At 41.6% G+C, this 24564-nt stretch overlaps 1 protein-coding gene across 5 annotated transcripts in view; it reads left to right on the top strand.

Moving 5' to 3' along the window:
* FYCO1 (FYVE and coiled-coil domain autophagy adaptor 1) overlaps positions 1 to 24564 on the top strand; it is a 733597-nt gene that overhangs the window by 249097 nt on the left and 459936 nt on the right. For all 5 annotated transcript variants that reach the window (XM_069216428.1, XM_069216419.1, XM_069216401.1 and 2 more), the window contains one exon: positions 19650 to 19742. In XM_069216428.1, the coding sequence (XP_069072529.1) occupies positions 19650 to 19742 (93 nt within the window). The remainder of the gene's footprint in view (positions 1 to 19649; positions 19743 to 24564) is intronic.

Genomic DNA, 24564 nt, shown 5'->3' with positions numbered 1-24564 from the left:
TGTTCCCATGGGGAGCAGGATCAAGCCTAATTTGCATATGGCTGGGTCCAAACTGGAGTGAACTGGCAAGCAAAATAACGATGGATTAAACCCAGACTGGGAGTGAGTGTTTGAAAAGTTTCAACACTCCGTCCAGCATTTTATTTAGGTTTTGCTTAGTGAGCTGAAAAACACTGACCATTCTACCTGCTCAATTATGTTGATACTTCTCAGTACAGTGAGCTGATAGTGAGATCCACTTAGAATGATACCGCCTAATCTTTGCTGCCAGAAAATCTTGGGATTTAGCATAACAGCCCTAAGAAAAGAACTACCATGGATTTAAATGGGTCTCTTTTTTAGCAAATGTTTGTACATGTGACTAATAATAATAGATTATTTATTTTCATTGCCAATACATTGGTTTATAGTATTCAGAAAATCTAGTGTTTAAAGATGCCAAAAACTATTGTAGCACTATCTAAATTACATGTTCTTACCTGTAAAAGGCATTATCTTCCAATAACTAGATATTCGCCAGTGCACATCACATTTGTCGTGGGTAGGGTGAGTGGGTGGGGGCTGGGTTTGTCTTGCCAAGACCAAAAGTTTTTGTTTGATCCTGCCCCAGCATTGCCGAAAACCATCTTGGATAGGACAAAAATGCTGAACTAGACAAGCCATTTTGGCATTAATCCGTATGCAATTGAAATGATTTAATAATTCCCCAAATGTTAGATACATATTAATTTCTGGTAGGATTAGTTAAAATCATTAGAAACTCTCTTTCATATTTATTCACAATAGCAGCAACTAGTGCATGTAAAACGATAAATGAAAAAAGTGCTTGTACTTTAGCAAAAAAGAAAAATTTTAACTTTTGGAAAAAGCAGCCATTCATATTGCACATAATAAAAGGAATTTGTAAATAGAAAGTGCTTATGCTTTGGTAAAATTGATTCACAAAGCATGCCCTCCGAATACACCTAAAACAGCAGCATTGTCAAAGAGGGTCGAATACACCTAAAACAGCACCATTGTCAAAGAGGGTCCAGACACTCCACTACTTTATTCCCATTGTTGTGATCAGCTGAGGTGAGGTATTGTTCTCGACTCCGTGCTTTATTGGTCTCTTTGACAAATTGAAAAAAAATGTGCAGTTAGTTGGCATGAGGAACCTTCAGACAATCGACCGCCTCATTACAAGATCGTAAGTTCAGGGAAATGAACTTCGGTCGTAGCCCGCATTTTCTGACTGGGGGCAATTTTTTTGCAAATGCACGTGATATGACATAGCGTTTTGGGATCAGCATGGCACAGCCTACATTGCAGATCGGAGTTACTGCTCAACTTCTCGTACCAGTGGACCCTAAGAGGTACTGCTCCTAGCGTTTCATTTTGATCCTATCCAAAAGGGTTTGCTTTAGGCATGCCAGACAATACTGTGGATCATACAATTTGAATATAAGTTTTGCACAGGCTGTTTTGCTTAGATCTTTTTGGTCCAATGCAGAGGATAGAAATTTAACTTGTTTCTCTAGTACGTTTGTCAGGTGTTTGCTCCTTGGAAGACTGGTTTTCCGTAAGCTTTTGCTTCTGAAGCTTTGATTTCAGGGACAACTTAAGAAATGTATTCCAGCAGGTTGAATCATTTTTAATTACCTGCCACAAAAGGAATTTCAGAAAGTGTGGGCCTGCTTCCTTTAGTTTTGCACAGTAACGAGAAGAACGAATCTGGTGTGCAGCAACAACTCTTGATTTATAAAATAACATTCCAGGTGAATTTGTGCTAGTGCTGTGGAATCTGGCAGATTTAAAAGGTGGCGGTAGCTGCTGCACTATGCCCTTGCCAGCCAGCTGCTATACTAGTTCCTAAATGCAATCATTCTGTAGGCCAGGATTGGCATTAATGTACTCCCTATGATTTTGCACAATAAGGTTGTATCCAGGCTTCTCATTTCGTTGAGCAGTTTTTGAAAAGCCCTGTTTTGTTAATCCGAATTGCCATATTTTATGTCAATGCTAGAGTTGTAAAAATGGTATATAATAAGTGCAGGCTCCCCTAAACAGGCATCACAGTGGCCAGTGTTCCTGACAATTACATGGAGCACCATTAACTGATTGTGAATCAGACATTTCTTGAGGAACCAGCCTCCAAAATAAGCTTCATAAAATTCTTTGCCATCTTTTTCCTTCAGAGAAGCCAGAATCTACTCTCAATTGCACTTGTATGCATGGAATTTTTTTTTGGTTCATGATCGTTTCTTAATTCTTGTTGAGATCTTTCTTTTCATTGCATTTGTCTGCTGGTTGTAGATGTAAAGAACTGCAGATAAGTCTAGCCATTCCTCTTAGTCCACGACTCTCTTTGAGACCATTCAAAACTAATTTTTATTTTCAAACCGTTTAGTTGTTTGCTGGGCCTCTTGTGCTTGTCGAAAATAATGTTTCTGATCATAAATTAGTATTCAATACTTTTGTGAGATCACTGCATCATGCACAAAGCTATTTAAAGATTGCTCCATGTTCCTGTTGATTCTTTAAGATTCTGGCCTTTGCCCTAAATCATTAGGCCTTCTTCAGAAAATTGAGTCGGATCAACCCTTTGTGTTGTATGGTGGTGAGAGAGAAGCTTTATAAGTTATTAGCAGGCCCTGAGGATATTGATTATTATGGACGCAATAAAGAGTGATCAAACATGAGGCCAGGTCAAAGTGTTTACATCTGTTAATGGTGTACTCAGGTTAGGAAATCTAGTTTCCTTATCAGTAACGGTGCCAGCTCCACTTCAATGTGTCATTCGATAATTACAGTGTAACAATAATGGAATCTGTTCCCACAGTGAAGAATCAAAGCTTTCATTAAGGAAAATGGGATCAGATATGTGCCAAACCTTATTGTAAACTATGACAGCAAGATCACAAAGTACTTGAGGAGTCTTTTAGTATTTACATTGATGGCAAACAGGCCTACATCCTCTGTAACCCCCACAACCAATCTGTATATTTAATGCTCAGTTTGTTCAAGGCCAATGTGGCTATTTGATGTGGGAAAAAGTTATTACTGTGTCAGGAATAAGACTGTTATATTATGGCGACCTCAATCATGCAGCCAGTGTTTTATTTGGTCAGAAAACAAATATATCAGTAGTTCTGTATTGTTCTAAACAAATTTGCTGCTAGTTTGATCTAAACATTTGAGATAGGAATTAATAAATCCTGGCCTCTATCACCATTTTGGACTCTTAATCTCCTGTGAACGAAGAACATCTTAACAAGGTATACGCTGGAATCTGTTGTCTGCATGTCATAGGAAACAAGGATTTTAAATTCCTTACTAAGTTCTGTAAAACAAGAAAGTCGATAAGTGTCGATAGAGGCTAGTAATGTTCCATGATGAGGGATAACTATTCATACCAATTGCTAGGTATATTTGACACTTTATTCTGCAAATAATCATGAAACAAATGCTACTTCATAGCTGACATATTGTTTGCTTGTTCGATTGTGGACTTGCAATTATCACATCAAAGTCATTTCCACAGCTCTCGAACCCCATTCTCCAATAATTATCTTCATTTAGATTGATTGATTCAATGTGAATTATAGTGGAGTAGATAAGAGACTCTCTAAGGTGTTGAAACATGATATGCCCCCCAGCCAAGATGTAGTTACCGTCCTGTGTTTCTTATTTTGGGTCAGAAACAAGCTGTTACTAACCAAATACTTTTTAAGCAGTTGTTTAGGTGACTGGAGGTTATATACCATCTACATTACAGTCTGACCACTACATCATGATCCGTACAATACCTCGTCCTGCATGTCGAAACATAAAAAGATCTAGTGTACATTCTGGTGCAGACTTGCAATCTACACGAGCACTGATCCTTACTGCAGTTAGAAACTAGCACAGACAAAAAGCGACTCATTTTAAGTTTGGAAATGCAAATTTATTTGCGCAAAAATAAAACAGCCTATTACTTAAGTTAGCTTAATTAGGGGTATGAGGTCCATATGAAATAATGGCGCTCATAATAATTGATAAACTCAAATGCAAGGAAAACTCAGATTAGCACTGCGGTGGGATATAAACCTTCATCACATTTTCAGTACCATGTGATTTACTTTACTTGGCATTCTAAACAGCACACCAATCTTGCAGCACTATAAATGTATAGAAAGTAATTCACACACAAGTGCATCGTTTCAAATATTCTTTTGAGATTGTTGTATGTTGAATCATAACATGGTCTGTAACAAGAAAAAAGGACATTTAAAAATACAACTCTTACATTTTAGCTCCTCAAATGACTCATGTGGTGATGTCCAACACATAAAATGGAATCGACCCCTCTTTAATCTAATTTAGCTGCCAGATATAGAATTCAAAATGTTGATGAAATAGAGTATGGAGAAACAATTTTTCATGGAAAATTGGCTCAGTGTATTTTACCCATAACAACTGTGAACTATATTCTTCCTTGATCTGAATGCCAGTCTTGCGCTAGAAACACTTAGATTATCACAGGAATTTGTATCTAGTAATGCTGTGATGAACCAGCCCTTTGGGAATAACATTCACTAATACTGGGGTTTCTGGTACTCACCTGAAGTGCGAAAAGGGCTGTTTTCAGTAGTGGCAAAGTGTAGGTGCTGATTCTTCCACTGAGGTCTGTACACAATATATACATTAAATCAGCAGCTTTCCAACCTAGCAAATGCCTGTTCTCTTGAAGAAGTACTTCTGTTTCTGTCTTCAGCATGTGTTGAGGTCCAGTATGGAATACTTCTGTTGTGCATGTATTCTGTTGTATAGAAAAGTTCTTCCTCTCTGTGTCCCACTATTTATGTGGTGTGCCACTCCTTTTGCATGGATCCCAGCCCATCAAACCAACCAGATTATCCATAACATTGATTTAACCCTGGAACACATTCAGTGTTCGAATTTGTTGTCGAAGCTGTTTAAAATTAATACTATCCTATATATAATATTACTGGTGGAGTGGGGAAGACCCAACTCATCACGGAGGATCCCAGCTGTCTCTTCTTCTCAGACCTATGGCTCTTTGACGTTAGCTGAGATTAACAAGGAGTGTAAATCATAGTAATCAATAAACCATTTGCTTTATGTTTGAGTCAATAATGAGAGTTTGATAGGAGTTAAAGCTTTTATTTTTAGCAGATCATCTTTTTTCAAATCTCAGAATAAAATCTTATTAGTTCTCAAACCATTTGAGTTCAAATCAAATATCATTAAGTAATCAATAAATCACATCACAATGCAATAAGCATGTTCCATAAAGGAAATAATCCCTATTCTAGGAATGGGAGAGAAAGGATGTCATCATAAAAAACCATGAAGAGTTGTGACTCAAAAGAGATGTCAAATAAAGCATAAGGCTTCAGCAAGCATTAAAAGTCTGCCAAAACAATTAATACTAACCCTCTCATGCAGAGAAGTACAAGAAAACTCATTAGAGTCTCCAGTGCAGGATCTAAAGGGCAAGTGCAAAAGGGTCTGCATAAGTGAGGGAATGAGATGCGCTACTCTATGAACACACACTATTACAAACAACACATATTTCCAGTGTTGCCATTTGTGGTGTCTTTCTCCGGTCAGCCAATCAGCTTTCAGTGCTGTCATGGGAATTATTTCACTCCCTGTCTTCTCACAGGAATACAATAATTCCAGATGGCAACACTCAGTACCGCAACTATTTGATAACAACTACCTACTGATCTGGTTTCTTCTCATGATTTCTTCTCCTGTTGAAAATTCTGTTTTTATGTGTGAACTTTCATGTCTATGTTTCGAAAAACAAATCTATTCATTAGCTAACAGCAGTCAGTATATTAGTAGATCTGCAGGCATAGAAAGAAAACGTTTTATGGAGCTACTGTTCATTATGAAAAACATGCTCGTGCGAACGTCGATAAATAAACATTTTGTGCAGGCTAAAATTCTTCAGTCATGTCAGGTTGTCAAATAGCATTGCTTTAACTATTCATGCCTCCCACAAGTACATATGGTTGCATACTACACTTTTTGGATTTACACACTTTTATTTTCCTTTAAAGCCTATGTGTTAGTTCTGAACATTGTTATAAGCTGCATTGTTTTCCCAACATTGTTAAAACACTACTACATTACCTATCACCACTCACTTCTGCTTAACCTCCCTACAAAATTGAGTTTTCTTTCTAAATGGGAATTCTGTCAGTCCCATGGTCTCATCCTATTTCACCCTTACCCCTTCTTTCAACAATGTCTAATCATTTTATTCTTATTTCACTTCATTTAAATGAGTTTGTAACCTACAAAAAACGAAATTATATAGTGGTACATACTTACTTAGCAAGGCATACACAGGACTATAGACACAAAATTGGACATGTTTAATCATTAAATTATTCAGGCCCAGAACGAAACCAGTAGGCCAAATGAGCCCTGACCTTGCATTCGATGCCCAGGGGAAGTAGCAGCAGTAAGTGGGCAGACAATTAAATGATGGAACCTCAGGGGACAGACATACTTATTTAATATCATGTGAAAAGCATTTAATGGAAAGGAAGTTGCCCCGCAATTAACAAACTCAAGCTGGTGCATGCTATACAGCCCATCATCATTGCGAAACCTCAAGAAAGTATCCCATTCCAGTGAACTCCAAGGATGTCCGTCATCTTTCTATTGCTGATAATTATGTTATTGAAGAAAAACAAAAACAAAAGACGGAAAAAAACAGGTACCATGGCTAAAACATTGTCCTTTGTAATGAATTCAGTCACAACTTGTGTCCACTCCTCTGAAGGCCTAGGGAAAGCCACTAAGAGCCACTGGGGTGATCCAAATGCAGTATTTCAGGACTGCATTTTTGAGCCACTCAACTCTATATATCATTGTACCAATTTGAATTTTCAGCCAATAAATGTGGAAACCATGGACCTGAACCAGTCAGTGGCCACTTTAACACCCCCCCAAACACCCAGGATGGTAAGCCCAAGCCACCTTCCTGGCAACAGTACAATATCAGGTCGAGGGACAAGAGTCCCCTCTCCCCCCACGTCAATGCAAAAGAAACTTCAACCTCAAAGACAATTTCTCAAGAATGGAAGGAGCAGGGCGCTGGGAAAACTTGCATAAACAGGGTCTTGGGGGGCTGGAGTTCAACCATGATTGTCACCCCAATATAACCGATTCACAACTGCCCCAAAATCAGTAGTATTTCAAAGGCCAACAACAAGCTGTGTTATGCACAGAAAAATCATCCAAACATTGCAGCCTCTATTCCTGCTAACAGAGACCAGCATGCAAGCAACCCCTTTGACTTTAGAGAAGTCATTGCCAGATCAGCTACATGGGCCGATAAGTACAAGCAAATGTCTCTGCATGGCAAATAGTTATGTAGTCCATTACATACAACTACTGTGAAATCTAAGAACAATCAACTCACAAGACTAGCATAAAATATTACACACCTGAAACAAAGGCAAAAGCTAATTCATCTTATACCAGAATACAATTAATGAGGTCGATGTGATATTTCAAATAGAGGCAACATTATTAAAATCTGCAAAGCCCTTAGTAAAATGGACTCCAAAGACATTGTGCCTATTTTCTTTAAACTCCCATGCTGGGGGGAAACAAATGATCAGAGTTAACATTCGTCAACAAGGCCTTTGGTCTTCGTTTCAAAGAACATATAAAACAACTAACCCAATTAGGCATTATGACATCGTCTGTATAGATGACGAAATACCCACACATTTTTGAATCGTCAAATACCCAGTCATCCACCAATATAAAATTCAGGGGCATATCTCAACAAAATGATGAAGCAATACCTTAAATTTTGCACAGAGCCAAAGATTGACAGACCATTCTTCAATCAACCTAGGATTAATAATCACCAACCATTCTTGCAATAGCAATGAAAGAATATGCACATTTCACTAACCTAGAATTAAAAATTGGTCCTGGCTATAATTAACACTCTAGCATCAGTCTTAAAGGCAAGGACATCCTCCCAAACATGCAATTATCTATGTACTCATGGAATATCAAGAGCATTAATTATCTAAGCTCAAAGTCTAGTATGATGAACCACTAATTGAACATGAAATCACATGCTTTCAAGAGACATGGTAACTATCGACAACAACCCCCTGTCAAACTACTGTGAATTTTTCTGTCGGGCAAAGAAATCACATCTGGGAGGCCACCCATCCAAATTTAAAATCACAGCTCGATACCTGTCAATGCAGCCACCATTCCATTAGAGAACATAAATATGCTCTGAGCAAAACTCGACCAAGACATAAACAAGCGGTTCGCCCATTAATAATAGGTAATATATACACCAATCCCAAACCTGTGCAAGATTATTGCCAGTCACTTGGACGCAATGTGGCTAATCACCAGTGACTTTAACTTAAATCTTTCAATAGCAAATGGCAAATCTTTAGCATAGCAATATAATACCTTTGTACTGGAGAATCCCTGCCAAAGTTAATAATCCACAGAAAAAAAGGAAAAAAAGGGTGACCAACAAATTAATTCCCTACTTAATCTCGGTTTACGCCTCTTAAATTACCAATACACGGCATACCAACCAGTAGTTTACACCCTCATCTCTCTGCAAAGGCCGGCTTCTCTTGGTTATACTCTTGTTTCAATAGCCCATTTTTAGCAAATCAGCGATTTCAGGAACATTTTTAAACTTGAGAGTGATCACTCATCAGAAAATGATTGTGTGCTTCAAAAGACATAATTGTAGTTCACAAAATATGACTGGAAACCAGTATGAAATAAAGCCAATTAAAAAATCAAGTGGCAAACATTGATTATGAATTGCCTAAACTTTTTATTGAAATCCTATATGGAGGCACACCAGTCATTGAAAACAATCTTAATATTTCTCTGCAATCATGGCCAGAATTTCTAACCACAGTTCTAGTGAAATGGAGTCCTACATCCCAGAAGGGCTGCCCATTTGCTATATCTTGATTTCTAGTTAAAATAATTAGAGAACCAAAGAACCAGCTAAATAAATCCATGTGAAACCTTAAATGCCAGAACTGTGATATTGCATTGAAAAAGACAATAAAAGCAATAAGAGTGAACAGAAATGGTCAAGAGAGGAGAACCAGTGAATGAAACTATCTGAGACAATTAAATCTGATGCCCAGAAAATGTAGAATCGAGTAAATCATCAGTGTTACACCCGCCAACTAGTCACAATATATTAAGAAAACTATTTGTGGAAACTACCCAAACAGGCACAGATAGCAAAGCTGTTCCCATCAAAGGTGAACCCAAATATAGGAAAATTTGTAGAGTCCGCTTTAAATTTAGCAGGCGTGGAGATCATCTTCAGATCAGTTCTGTATAACAAGGCATCCGACCCAAATGGCGTACCTGCAGTGATCTTTAGACAATCACATGGCAAATGGGCTGAAGTCTTACTATGGCTTTATGAAAATTGTCTAACTGAAATCTCTAAACCTGACAGTTGTAAGGATTTCCTTTTGGTACCAATGCACAAAAGAGGTGCCTGATTGCCTTTCTGTATGTCAATGGAAAGTGCTTTGCAAAACAAGTAAATAAAGGAACGGAACAATGGGCGATGGAAAAATATCTCAAACCGTTCTTCCAAACAGTTGTCCTAAAAGGTTGCAGCAATGTAGGCAACTCACTATCTCTATACAACTAGACCACGCAATGTCTGACACGGCCTGTTTATTATATGCTGCCTTCATTGACTTAGCGACAGCCTTTAAAGACATTGAGCAAGGGTCACGTTGGGCTAAATTGTCAAACTGGGAAAAATCACTATCCCTCTCAGGAGCTGTTATAAGTTTAAACAATGACAATTGTGACAAAGTCAAATTAACATCACTGCTGGCTATGCAAAAAAAATATACGAATAAGGGGCTAAAACAAAGCTCCATCTTAGCCCCTCTTTTGTTCAGTCTATATTTGGCAGACTTGGACAAAGCACTGAATGCAGCAAGAAGCTTTCCCTGAAAATGGAATGTCAATGTTCTGCAGTATTCTGATGACAATCATATTGGATCAAACACCTATAGGCTTGAAAAGGTTGTTGGACCTTATCTGCATAATACTATACCAATAGCATTAATCTGTCTAAAATTTAACCTGGTAAGACGAAATCTAGTCTTCTGTACGAGATACCTGGCCTACTTTGAGAAGTTACAAGCTGTTGCACCAAACACCCTCAAAGTTATTTAGCAGGCAAAAACCTTTGAAACATCTCCCTGGAGAGTTTACTTCGAATCATCCCTTTTTGAACTCGAAGCAAAAGAAATATGAGAAATTTGTCTACCAAGTAAGCAACTAGGGAAGCTACAAAAATAAACAAGCAGACATTCTCTCCATAGTACTAGACATGGTCAGTCTTCGCTACAAGGATCATATAAATAAAGCTTTAAATCTGTACGACTCACTGAATACCCCATCATACTTCAAACCACCTCTACACTCAGGCAAAAAAGAGACAATGTGGTTAAAGGTTGGTCTAGTTCAATTTAAGGCTTATTGGTATGGGAGAATACTGAGTGACTCAGACCCAGTTTGCAGACTATGTAGATGAGCTCCAGAATTTTGTATTCATATCTTGTGAATATATAAAAATTAGCTTGCACTTAAAATATTCATATTTATAAACCCCAAAATACAAACTTGCAAAAAAGCTGCAAAGTGGTGCAGAAAGGGGCAATAAAGCCAACTAGCTGCCAAACGTTTGAAATAGTTAAACCTAGCAACCGGTAATAGTAGAGCAGCATATGATAATGCAACTCTTCACACTGCGATTTTATGCTATCAGTTGACATATATTTGGCACACTGTGAACTCGCAAGGGTGAGGACCTAAAAACTGACTACGTTTGCTTTTGGATGTAGTGATTTTGTATTGTTTAATCTGTCCCGTTTTTACCAATGAACCACACTGGCAGGAAACCCCATGTATTTAGCCTGCTGCTAAGTAAAATCCCTTCATGGCTGTATATATGGAATAGACTACCCATCAGTGAGGGTTTGGCACTTTAACTGTACCCACTTTTTGCACACAGTTTTTCTACCGCCGTACTATGCGAATTCACATTAGATGAACCAGCTCTCAGTAACCACAAATTTGCATTGGACATTCTTTTGGTGGCCCAAATCAAATATTAGCTCTGATTTTTTTTGTTGCATTGTATGTATTTGAACTTTTTATCTTATATTTTAATTGTCATTTTAAAAAAATCAAACAATGCATGTACCTTCTCAGTCTTACAATGACAACTATATTTTAAAAACGAAAAAAAAGGATCCTAGTTCGTAGCTTTTAATAAGAAAATGTAGCAATAAACCCGAATTTCCAAATAACTTATTTCTCCCACTAGCTACCATACATTTTATGTCGAAGTTTACAGACTTTTAAGGCAGGTTCCATGCAGCATACAATTGTGCTCGTACACTGTGTCACTCCACCATATGAAACCTATTTCTCAAGACAACGGTATATGTTTCTTTAATTTAATTTTTAAAGGCAAAACCTGCTATCAGAATGGGTTTAGGAGAATATGATATTAAAATGAAATGAGTGAAAGAAAAATGATTAGTTAAAAGGTGAGGTTTACGGCTAGTGTAAGCAATACGAAATGGGATTAAAATATTAAAGCAAATACTGACTATGCAGTTAAGAATAATAATTACATTTAAAAATAGTATGCATTTAAAAACCTACAATGGCAGTATGAAACAACAATTAATAATTAATGTAATAAGTTGAAGTATTTGTGGGGTTGTGATAGTGGTAAAAACTGTTAAGATGTACCTGGATGATGTAATCGTCCAGGGTGCACTAATAGTTTCATCTAGTGGCTGGCAATAATTTAACACTCAGGTGACTTGGAGGGCCGTTACAGTTACAATAGGAGAAAAGAAAGCAATGGAGATATGTAATGAAGAATAAAGCAGTACAATGTTTGTGAAATTATTGATTTTACATTGTAAACATAAATCTATACGTTTATGTCTAAATTGTTACATTGCCACAATTAAATTGATCTTAAATTGTTTTACAAAATTTTGAAATCTGGGGCTAAATAAAAGGCAGTTTTTTATTGCTACTGATGGCGATATAGTTGATGTCAAAAGACATGATTACATAAATCTGTGGGGCAGTATGTAACAAATTGTAACATTTGTTTTCAACGTAAGGGGCAATTGTGTAGCTTAGGACTGCAGTATACATTTAATGGGTGTGAATATTATCATAGTGTGTCTCATAAAGCCTCACTAAAGAGGTTAAGGTCATGGTTATGGCTTCATATTTCACAGGTTAAAGTGTTTTACTGGAAGAGATGGATACGTTTTCCATCCCAGCTTGGTATAGCTGCAAACTTTCTTAGGTTGCGGTGTCTCTCACTCAGCAACTCATGAGAGCATTGAATAGGCATTGACATTCTTTCTATGCCTCTGATGTTTGCTAAATAAACTAAGCAAAGGTCATCACCACCATGTGCTACTTGGTTTGCTTCACTAGAATCTACTGTTGCACCGGCCTTCCCCGTAGCATCAATGTTCCTTGTATCTAGCCAGAGGCCAGCAATGGAAGACAATTGATTAATCAAAGCATTTGGACAGAGACTTATAGCTGTGAATTCCTTACCTTTTAACATACTCCCCAGGTGTCAGACTGGATCTGGAAACGTTTCAGTAGTCCCTTAGAGTGCAGTAAGGTGAAACCTTGTGGCTCCTCACAGCCAAATGCTCTGCTGCATGGCCCTTATAGTCACCACGCCTGGATGCTGATGTCAGTTATTTTCTTTCTGCACCACCAGATGCAGATCCAGAGCTTTGTTCGTGCCTCTCAGAGACATTTAACCTATGAAATCAGTGTGTGAAGGATGCCGCCCCCAAAAACTGCAGGCTTCAAGCCCTATAGAGACTGTTGCCGTGGCTCCTGAGATGATTGTGCATCGTTGACTCCCTACGTCATCCGGGAGCATGAGGCAAAGCTGTACATAACCAAGCATTAAAAGACTCCTAGTCGGGGACACTCTAGTTTGTGGTCCAAGTCCATGGTTCAAACCCAGTCCCATTCCCGCTCCTGGAGTTACCAAAGCCGTTTGAGAAGCCAGTCTTCATAGCTCTCCAAGTCATCAGGTAAGTCTAAAAAGAAACACAAGACATCAAAGCAGGACTTTGTGCCACTCACCATTGCCTGAGAAGGTGCGGGCTGCACCATTTTTCTGTATCTCACTCCCAAAGTCCGAGGACTTTCAAGCTGATCTGCAAATTGTGGTGGCACAACCCAAGTTTCTGGAGCTGAACACCATGCAGCTTCAGCCTCAAGAGTTCAGTGCAGGCGTGCTGCAGCCCTTCAGGTCCCTACTGAATCCATCTGGTGTGCCTTTGGAGCCATCTGAAGTACCACCGGTGGGTTAGCCCTATGTGCCACTTGGACCCACGACCTCTGGCTCCACTTCCAACACCATTTCCGGCCCCCAAACTCTGCCAGCTGAGAGTATGTCGATGTCAAAACCAACTTCATCAACCGCTGAGGAGGAGGAGGAGGAGAAGGAGGAGGCGGAGGAGGACCTGATCTTTCTCTCAAATGGGTCTTCTCTTCCGTCAGCCTGGCCCTCGACGTTTTGACACCAGCCGCTTGTTTAGGAGCAACTCCTATGTCCTTTAGTATTCATTGGCAAGTCCTCCCTTTGACTCGGCCTGGCTCAAGTGGCTAAAGCAGTCCAAGATGGTTGTGATGTGGCCAAGTTCAGAATCTGTCGTGACGTGGCCACTGATTCTGTCGGGCAGTCTATTGATACCAGTGTTGCAATTCGCCTCCATGTGTGGCTGCAATTTACTGGGTTCTCTGGCAAACGTCCAGTCCTCCCTTATGGATATGCCGTTTGATGGAACGTGCCTGTTTGGGGACAAGGCTGATTCTGCTCTTGAGCACTTGAGCACTTTAAGGAAAGCAGGGCTATCACTCGCTCTATGACCTTCTCCACTCTCTTCACTAACCACAGTTGTTACAATGCTGCTTTGCTCCTTTTGATGTTTTGGCTGTGGCGCCCATTGCCACCAGCCTGTCCAGCCCTCTCAGGGGAACTAGCAGTTTCGCAATCACGGTCGAGATACTGACTGCCTATGTGACCAGTGTCAGTGTTCTCCTCAGTCCATCACTCCCTTGGCAGCCCCACCTGCAAAAACTCTTTAGTGTGCCTTAAAGGAAAACAGCCACCCAATGGGAGACAGACTCAAGTGACTCTTTTCGAGTTGGCAAGCGATCACTTTGAACAGGTGGGTCCTACGGGTAGTTTGTAGGGGTTATGCCTTACTATCCTTTTCTTTCCTACCACCTTCTGCCCAATGGCTGGCCTAGGACTATCTTTCCATTCTGTAGCACGAAGTTCAATCCTTTGTGGCCAAAAGGCTGTTCAGCGGGTGTCCGCACCAGTAGTGGGCGTGGTTGTCATTCCCGCTGCTGTCTGGTGCACAAAAAGGACATAGGCCTTTGGCCTATTCTAGATCTGCGCCTTCTCTATGTCTTCCTCCGGAAGGAGAAATTAAAGATGCTCACTCTGGCCCAGGTATTGTCTGCTCTCAACCTTGGAGAACGGATAGCGGCGTCGGACCTGCAGGATGTCAAATTTCATATTCCTGTCCTGCCGGCCCATCAGCACTACCTGTGGTTTATGGTGGGACAGGAACATTTTAATTTTGTGTGATGGGAGTGTTGGCAGCTCATCTTCAGCGGCCTGGAGCACCAGTCTTTCCCTACCTTGATGACTGGCTGTTTAAGGCGGACTTGCCCAAACAGCTGTCAACCACCTCCAGACTACGGCGAACCTCCTGTCACCTTTGGGGTTCAGTATCAACATGCTGCAGTCACTCCTGACTCCTCAGATACTCTCCTTCATTAGACCCATTCAGGACATGTGCCTTTTCCCTGAGAAAGAGAGTTCAGGACATTCAGGCTACAATCCTGATCTTTCAGCCTCAGTCCTGGATTTTAGATAGGTTGACCCTGAGGCTGCTGGAGCTGATAGCCTTCTACACCCTGATGGTCGACCATACCAGGTGGCATATTCAGGCTCTGTAGTGGGATCTGAAGTCCCACTGGGCCCAACATTAATGAAACCTCCCCGTCCAGGTTTAGCTTTCTTAGGAGACTGCAAAGATCAGCGGAAGACCCCTCTCCATTCCCCACCTGAAGCTGACAGTTGGGACCAATGCATCCCTTCATGGTTGGGGCAGCTATCTGCCAGAGGTGGAGATCAAAGGCCTCTGGTTTTAGCTACACCTTAGCCTTCTGGAGGGTCATCTGCTTAGCACTGAAAGCTTTCCTGGCATCCATCAATGAGAGGCTACAGGTGCTCACAGTGCCAGGAGGCCTCCCTTCTCTGAAAATGGCTGGACCATCAAAGAATTTTCCTAGCAGTGAACCACCTGGCAGAATCATTGAATGCCAGGGTAGACATACTCAGCCATTGGCAGCTAGTGGATCATGAATGGTAGTTACACCCAGAGGTGGCGAAAGGTCTCTTCTGCAAATAGAGAGAACCTTGGCTTGATCTTTACAACACTGACAAGAACGAGCAATGTCAACACGTTGGTGTTTCCAAGGCATCACTTGCTTGGAGATGCATTCTGCCTCGAGTGGAACTCAGAACTCCTCTATGTCTTTCCACTGATACCACTCCTTCCTTGAGTTCTGAAGAAGATCAGGATTGACTGGGCTCAAGTCATCCCAGTGGCTCCAGATTGGGCGCGGATAGTATGGTATAGAGAACTCCTGGAAATGAGCATAGGTCCTCTGATCAGGTTGCCCCTTCAGGAGGACCCGGGCCTTCGCATTCTCCAACTTTATGCTTGGAGACTGAGCAGCAACAGCTGAACACCTTCCTCCCCTAAGGAGGATGAGTGAGTCCATCGCTTGGACCCCAAGAGAGCACTGAGCTTCTCCCCCAGCTCTGGACCATCATCAACAGCTCCTTCGAGACCACCATTTTCCCGCAAAGCTGAAAACACACTGAAGTCAACGCCTTGCTCAAAAAGCCCAAAGCCAACCCCGAAGACCTCAAAAACTACCGACCTATCTCCCTACTCCCCTTCCCTGCGAAGGTCATAGAGAAGATAGTCAACAACCAACTTTCCCGTTTCCTGGAGGACAACAGCCTACTCAACGTCTCCCAATCCGCAAAAACCACAGCACCGAGACCGCCCTCATTGCCTGCACCCACGACATCAGGACCAGGCTAGACAAAGGTGAAACCGTTGCCCCCATCCTTCTCCACCTTTCCGCAGCCTTCAACACCATATGTCACCAAACCCTTCGCACGCGCCTCTTCGATGCTGGAATTCGCCAAAGAGCCCTGGACTGGCTCACCTCCTTCCTCTCCGAAAGAACACAAAGAGTTTGCCTTCCCTCGTTCCGGTCAAAGGCCACCAAGACCATATGCAGAGTCCCCCAGGGATCCTCACTCAGCACCACCCTCTTCAATATCTACATGGCTCTGCTTGCCAGCATCATCCGACCCCACGGCCTCAACATAATTTCCTACGCTGACGACACCCAGCTCATCCTCTCCCTCACGAGGAACCCCGCAACCGCAAGAACAACCTCCACACCGGACTTCTCGCCATCGCCACCTGGATGACAGCAAGCCACCTCAAGCTGAACTCAGAAAAAACAAAGATCATCATCTTCTGACCCAACAAGTCAGTATGGGATGACTACTGGTGGCCAGCCACCCTGGGGCCGCCCCCAACACCCACTACCCACGCACGCAATCTCGGCTTCATACTAGACTCTTCACTTTCCATGACCCAGCAAGTCAATGCCATCTGGTCCTCATGCTTCAACACCCTTCGTATTCTCTGCAAGACCTTCAGGTGGATTCCCGTGGAAACCAGAAGAACGGTCACCCATGCCCCCTCGTTAGCAGCAGACTAGACTACAGCAACACCCTCTACGCAGGATCATCGGCCAAGCTCCAAAAAAAACTCCAGTGCATCCAGAACGTCTCAGCACATCTCATCCTCAACCTCCCTCGCCACGAACACATCTCTGCCCACCTAAGAGCCCTACACTGGCTACCCGTCAACAAAAGGATTGTCTTCAAAATCCTAATCCACCTTCACAGGCCCTCCAAGACACCAAACCAGCCTACCGCAACGATCGACTTAACGTTCCACATCCCGACACGCCAGCTCCGCTCCGCCGACCTCGCCCTTGAAACAGTCCCTCGCATTCACTGTACCACAGCCAGCGGCAGATCCTTTCCCTCCCCACCAACCTATGCAAGACCCAGGACCTCAGGACCTTCAGGAAGCGCCTCAAGACCTGGCTATTCGAGCAGTAGCACCCCCAACCACCCACCGCCGCGCCTTGAGAGCCTACCGGGTGAGTAGCACGCTCAACAAATGTATTTATTGATTGATTGATAGATAGATTATACAAAAGACCAACTTGTGGATGAGCAGCTCTTTGTGTGGTTTTCCGGAGCCAAAAAAGGCAGTGCATTGCAGAAGAGACTCATCTCATGCTGGATTGTGCTCTGCATAAATATCTGCTGTGCACTAACCAAAAAGCAGCCTTCATAAGGACTGTGTGTTCATTCTACCAGGGCCAAAGCTGCACCACTGCACTCGCCTGTGTAGTCAATATCCTAAACATTTTTCAGGCAGCTACATTGTCATCCTTTCGTATGTTCTCGAAGCACTATTGTTTGGCCTGTCAAGTTCACTGAGTGGATCATTTTTCATGCTCAGTCCTGCAGGACTGTCTAGTCTGTCTACTCACGGACCCACCTGCAGATAGGTGCTGTTTTGGTATCTATTCAAAAGATGAGGAACCTACAGTTAGAAGTCTCTATAAGAAGAAAAAAGTGAATTACCTTTGATAATGCTCTTTCTGATAGAGACTCATTTTAGCCACAGATTCCTCACTAGCTCTCCAATCCTCCCTGTTCTGTGATTTGACTCTATCCATTAGTATGATCCAGAGCGTAGGAATCTGCACACTCTCCAGCAGTTTACTTTTTGGGGCTCTGGACTGTCTCAGAAAGCAGCTAACATCAGTGTGCAAGAGTGTTGTCTATACAGGCCCTACATGTTGTTTCCCCAGTGGATTGGCGTCCATGCGGAGCTGCAAGGCTCTAACGTTTGTCATGCAAAGATATTGCTGAAAGGTTTCCAGATCCAATCCTACATGTGAGAAATATTCCTGAGGTGAGGAATTTGTGGCTTGGTAGAGCTTCTACCAGAAAAGGTGTTACCGAAGGCAAATATCTTTTTTCATTTATGTTAGAGACTGTCCTTAAAAGACATGATTGCTTTGGTTACTTTGAATGACTTTATTCTAGAATAACTTTAAATGAGTATATAAAGGTTCCACTGGGTTAAAAGACCTACATCACTGAGCGATGCTCATAGTAGTTTATAGCAAGATTTCCATCTATGAGCTCAGAACTTTGTCATTGATCTTTCACAATGATGGGACAATTTTAATAGTTTTGTTAACTTTAGTGCACAAATTAGTATTCTTACTTTCACAAGGTACATCAAGTAATATTTTCATGAAGGTTTCTAGGTGAGAAATCGCCATTTGTTGAGCCCACCCCTATAAAACTTCATACAGTGTGCCATTCTGTTGTAGAAGAAGAAGTTACAGATGAAGTCTCCCTACCATCTAAAACATAGAGGCCCTTGTTCACTTGTGGTTGGCCAAGCTATTAATCTCATCCAGATCTGGCAGCCTTCCCAGAGGACTGGCAGCACTGTGCCTCCAAAGAATACATGCAGTATCAGCACCTCAACACTTTCTGAAGCAGCTGAATTCCTCTTTTGTTTCAGAACCCAAAGTCTTGTGCTGGTTTCTCCTCAGTCATGCACCTTGTATCACTCTTGTACTGTACTGACCTGCAGCATTAACCCAGTTTTAGGGCCTGGAAGGACAGATTGACTAGGAACTGAATATATAGCCCTGAAATAAAAACATGTGGATTAAAGCTAGCCCTTTCTGTTAGTGTGTTCCTCTGTCAACCCTAATCTGCCATTTTCACCACAGAATTCCGCCTTCACTTGTGCTCCCTCTAGAACCAACTAATTGTGGTTTGGAAATTGTCTAGCTTTTACCAGTACGCACAATGTTATTTTGAGAGTAAGTACTTAAATAAGCATATTGTGTGTGTTTGGAGGACCACATCATTGTCATTAATGCAAGTACTAGAGGTTTTGTGTACTGAAGGCTATGTTTAAAAGCTTGATGAGGGCTAGTCTTACATTTGGTCATGTATACCAATAATGCAAATCTTTCAAATTTCTGTAGTGGAACAACAGCAGCATGTAATTTAATTTAATGTCTCAAGTATTTTTACCTCTGACATTTGTTTGCTAAGGTCTACATTTCAACACTCATGGCATTTCTACTAAAATGCTGTTTTTACCAGTTATGCTCTTTTACAGCTAACATTATGTCACATTGGCAGAGCAATTACTGCAATGGTATTTACCATTTATCACTGGTGATATGAATGCCATCCTAAGTCGAGTGAGGGCCATTGCTAGCTACCTACTGGAGTACACTATTAATCAAACTCTGTGGTGTGGTTTAAAATAATTTGCTTCCATCATTCTTTTTTGTTGGCTCAGACTGCTGTTAGAGAGCTTCAGGAGACCATCCAGGAACTTGAGGAACACAAGCAGAAGCGGTTGGATGTGGAGCAAGAACTGTCTGAGCTACAGGTAAGCCATTTTAGATAAGCAGCACAAGGAAATATAAGACCATTAGAATTATAGAGTTTTTCATTACTGACTTTAAGCAGAAGTTTTCTCTCATATTTATGTCATTGAGAACAGAAATAAATTTCTGGATTGAAAAAAGTACATTAATAAAATCGAGATCTAAAGTAGATATTAGCGTTTATTTTTGCTCTGAGCACTTGCAATTCAGAGAGAAAACAGACCAACATGTTTATTGTGATCCTATAGTTTAAAAGTGGCGGGGCTGGCGGTCAGACCGTGGAGCTACTGCCACGGTTGTAATGTGGTGGTCTGACCGCCACCACGACCCTGGCAGACTTAAGACCGCCAGGATCGTAATGAGGGCCAAAGTCTGTCATGGACCTTCGCAGAATACCGCGTTTTAATATGTCTGAGTACCAAGATATCTTGCTGGTCAGGTGAATTGGGTGGATCGGCTGCTCACCTAAATCATCTGAGGAGGATTGTGTGATCATTAATTGTAGAAATCCAGAACTGGCTCACCGTGTGATTTCATCTGAGGCCAAGTTTGAAAACATGTTTGGCTGTGTGAGTGCGAGGCCCGGTTATTAGCATTGTTTCACTGGGTTATTTTTACAATCGAAGGTCAGTTAACACATCCAGTGATCTAGTTGATTTGTAGGCAAGAATGGCAGGGATTGCCGCACAGAGCCACCCGGTGCCTTAAGTATCACTATTTCAAATAGATTCCTGTTCTCTCAGGATTAGATGTAATTTACTGACTCCCACCGTCTTTGGGCCAATCAAGGGAGTTGGAAACCGTGACAGAAAACGAGACTGTAATTGGTCCTATGCATTATCCCTATTCTTCCCCTTTGGAGCATGAGATGCCTGTGGTGACTGTTCATTCCACACTGGATTATTCTGGCCATGATGAATCATTGCGGCAATACGCGTCTAGGAGCCCTTTGACACCTGCATCTCCCTCTTGTATTGCCAGTCAGGACCATGATTCCATTGCCCTGGTGCTTCCCACCACCAAGCTTGTATCCTGGAACCTTTTGGGTCTTAAAAACAAGCTGGCATGCCCTGAGTGGGGTAGCTTTGTGGATCATTTCGATCTGTGCATGTTCCAGGAAACATGGGCCATAATGACATGTTTTAGGCCTGGGTTTGTCAGCTTCGATCTACCTGCAGTTTTAAGGAAAGGGCAGACTATCGGGGGCCTCGCAAGTCCGCTGATAACAGCTGTGACCTGTACTTCTAGAGTGATTGATCTCGGATCTCCACATGTGTTATGTGTACTTCTCCAATTTCCTGATGGGGTTATATTATGTTTATACAATGTCTATTGTAGGCCTGGAGGTAAAACAAGTGGTATAGCTGTTATTGATGTCATTAATGAATATCTTTTGACTCTTCCAGCAGCAGACTTTAGAATTGTGTCAGGGGATTTTAACTGCACTTAGGAACCCTTTGGAATTGCTAGGGACGCCCTCAGGGAAGAGGAGGTTGAAGCTTAGGCAATCCTAGGGCTTACACACCAGCTGATTAAAAAGTGGTCTGCAGCAGTTTTGAAACTCAATACCTTCACCCTCAACAATGGTCTGAGAGCGTGCAATGAGAGGACCCTATCAGACAAAGGGGGGAATGTTACCTTCAATCAGTTGGGCGGGCCCGTTTTATCGACTACATTTTAGTGGATGTAAGGGTATGGCCATTAGTAATTGATATGGAGGTGGTGCTAAGGCAGGCCAGTAATCACAATGCCTTGAACCTTTCCATCAAGTCTTTGGGCCCCAGTGTGTTTTTATATGATCTAGAGCCCTTTCACAGGCATCTTGAATCATCTAGTAATTGGTGCAGGTTGAGATGGAGCACTGTGGCCTCCACTCCAACTAACCCAGCTGTATGAGACTGTAGTTACAGCTCTGGAAGCAGTCCTGGCCCTAGGTGAAAGTCTGTTTGTAGCACCATCATGGGAGGATCTTATTGATATCCATAATTCCTTGTTCTGCTCTATTAGGGAGCTCCTCCTGGTAGAAGCCAGGACCCTTCCAAAATGGACTCCTGTTGCAAAATGGTTCACAAAGGCATGACAGCCAAACAATCGGGCTTCAACGGCCACCATCAAGTAGGGAAATAAAGCTGCAGTACAGGAAGTTAGAGCTTCCTATAAGGTTCTACTGGACAGGGCTAAACAAGAACATGCGATTGGTAGGTGGGAAGCATTATTGGTTGCGTCTAAGGGAAAGATCATCACTCTTTTTAGCAAATTGTGGCTTGTAAAGGTCTAGTCCCTGAAACCCTGCTGTGTAACAGTATAACTGCTGCAGTTTGGTTTTATACTTTTCCAGATCGGTATGCCCATGCAAAGGGGGCAAAGCCAATTGGCCTTACTGTCAAACGTTGACCCTGTTCAGGATCTAGCTAACAGGGAATCTCAGGGTGTGACCATGGCTTTGCAAGCTGGGGGCTTGGGCCTACCTGAAGAGCAGGCAAGTGTGTATTTCTCCTGGTGCCTTGCCTTTTGCTGCCCCCACTTACCAGCCACACTGTGCTCCTAGCCCCATTACTGTGAGAGATGTTGTGGCTGCAATTGACTGGATAGGGAAAGCGTTGGGTCTTGATAAGGTACCTGAGGATTTATTCAAAGCCTGAAAATGCTTTGCACTCCTCTTTAATGATATCATGAATGGCTCCATGATGCCGCAGACTAGAACAGGGGTTGAGATTGTCCCTATCTACAAGAAGAGCCAGAAGTTGGTTTCTTCTAACTACCATCCAATTAGACTTATTGATAGTGAGCATAAGTTTTTCAGATGTATTCTGCTGAGTAGACTTCAAACTTGGATTCAAGATGTAAGAGTGTTGATTCCTTTCCAAGCGGGATTCAGTACTGGGACGAGCACTATCAACCAAGTACTTCAATTGCAACTTATTTACTGGAAGTACGTTACGCTGGGGGATGGGTGCCTGTATGTCATTTTTGTTGACCTATGGGCAGTCTTTGATTTAGTTCCTAGGGAGGGGCTGTGGGCAGTCTCAATTAATATGGGGGTTCCAAAATATTTGATCTGTCATCAGGAGGCTTCATCTAGCAAATTATGCCCAGATCAGATACAGGCCAGCTGGGGAGTTAACAGACCCCATTCCAGTGTTCCAGGGAGTGGAGGCACGATAACATCAGTGATTTCGCAGTAACTGAAAATCGCTTTCTTCAATGCATTACTATTCTCCCTGTTGTTTACCCCATTAGTGCCACTTAGATTAGATCTTGGCATTCAACCTCTTGTCTTAAAAGTCAGACTTAGCCCATTTTTGTATTGGAGGAGGATTTGGTCTATACCTGATTTATTATCTTTTCGGGCGGGATTGGAAGAAATCTTAAAACTTTGAGGGGACACTAAGATTCTGTGGTTGTGGTTCATTAGGTGCTGCTTCAAAGAAATTGGGTGTGGTGATTTGTGGGCACACCCAGAAATGTCTTGTGAGGTTTCCAAGTCTATGCTCAAGAAGCTGGACTAGAGGCATGTAGATGGTAAATTATGTAGGTCTGAGGGGGTAGGCTTAACTTCGAGCTTTCTGGAGTTCAAAGATACTTACTGTCTGGAAGAGTTCATGAACGTAATTGAGCCCCCTGCTGCTAGAGCTCTTTATTTTAAGTTTTGTGTGGGGACCTTGCCTCTTCGGTCATTTGCTGCTAAGTGACAACGTCCAATTGTTCATGTCGAGTCAGATTTGAGCTGTCGTTTTTGCCCTGCAGTCAAGGAAACAATAGAATATGGTTTTATATTTCTATCTGCAATGTATGCCTATAGGAAGAAGTGGATCGTGCCGGTATGCCATAATTTGGGTATCAGGAATCACAAAATTACTACCAGGACACTGCAGACAAACACTACACAATCAATAGTATTTGCTGTTTCCCATTTCCTTATAAATGTGTGGAGGCAAGGACAGAAAATGGCTGATTGTCCTAATCTTAGTGCCTAATCCCCAAGGCTCATGTAAATTCACGTTTTATTTAGATGTTTAACAGTTGGCCAGTTTTCACAAATTTTATGCTGTCTCTTGGAGGGTTCTTTTGGCTTATGCAAACTTATGAAACTATGTCTTGGAGCCCTGCCCTTAATTTGTCTGATGCCTCTTCAACATGTTGCTAGGCTCTTTTATGTTTCTGCGCTATTTAGCTTTTTACTAGCTACGTTTTGAGCATTTTCGTGTTTTAATGATTTATTGCTTTTCTATAATGTCTTATTTTGCTTTGATGGCAATAGCCGAAATGAAGTCATTGACTGATTGTCTAGTATAATGAATTAATATAAGTTGTACATAACCATATATTGTCCTTCTCAGAAAGATCCACTATTTAAATCTTTTTTTAAAATGTGTTGTGTTTTCCAGGTATGATCTCCTACTTTGTATTATGGGTTGTGAGAATTAAGCTAGATATTTGCCAACTGGTTCATGAGTTAAGCCACATTCACACACAAAACATTGAAATGTACTTATGTACTTTAGGCAACCGGCATATACAGTCTAGGTCACTGGGGATGTGTCATTTTCGAAGATCGTTTTGTTTGCAATCCATTCAAATTTTTCAGCTCTGTCCAATAGCAAAACCAAAGTCTTTTGGGATTCAAAAGTGGGATTCTCACCCAGCTTAATATAGAAACGAGTGTAATTGATATGTTCATTCATTTTCCTTACATTATGATGTGTGTCCAATATCACAGGCTGCAACCTTTGTCTGCTATCTGTAAGATAATGTTCTGGTTATTAGGTAATGCCTCTAGTGTTCACCAATCTTAAATTTGTCATGTGAATTACTTTTATTCAA

The sequence above is a fragment of the Pleurodeles waltl genome, chromosome 2_1, assembly GCF_031143425.1.
Source record: "Pleurodeles waltl isolate 20211129_DDA chromosome 2_1, aPleWal1.hap1.20221129, whole genome shotgun sequence".
Taxonomy (NCBI): Eukaryota; Metazoa; Chordata; class Amphibia; order Caudata; family Salamandridae; genus Pleurodeles; species Pleurodeles waltl.
This window is presented reverse-complemented; position numbering and strand designations above follow the sequence as displayed.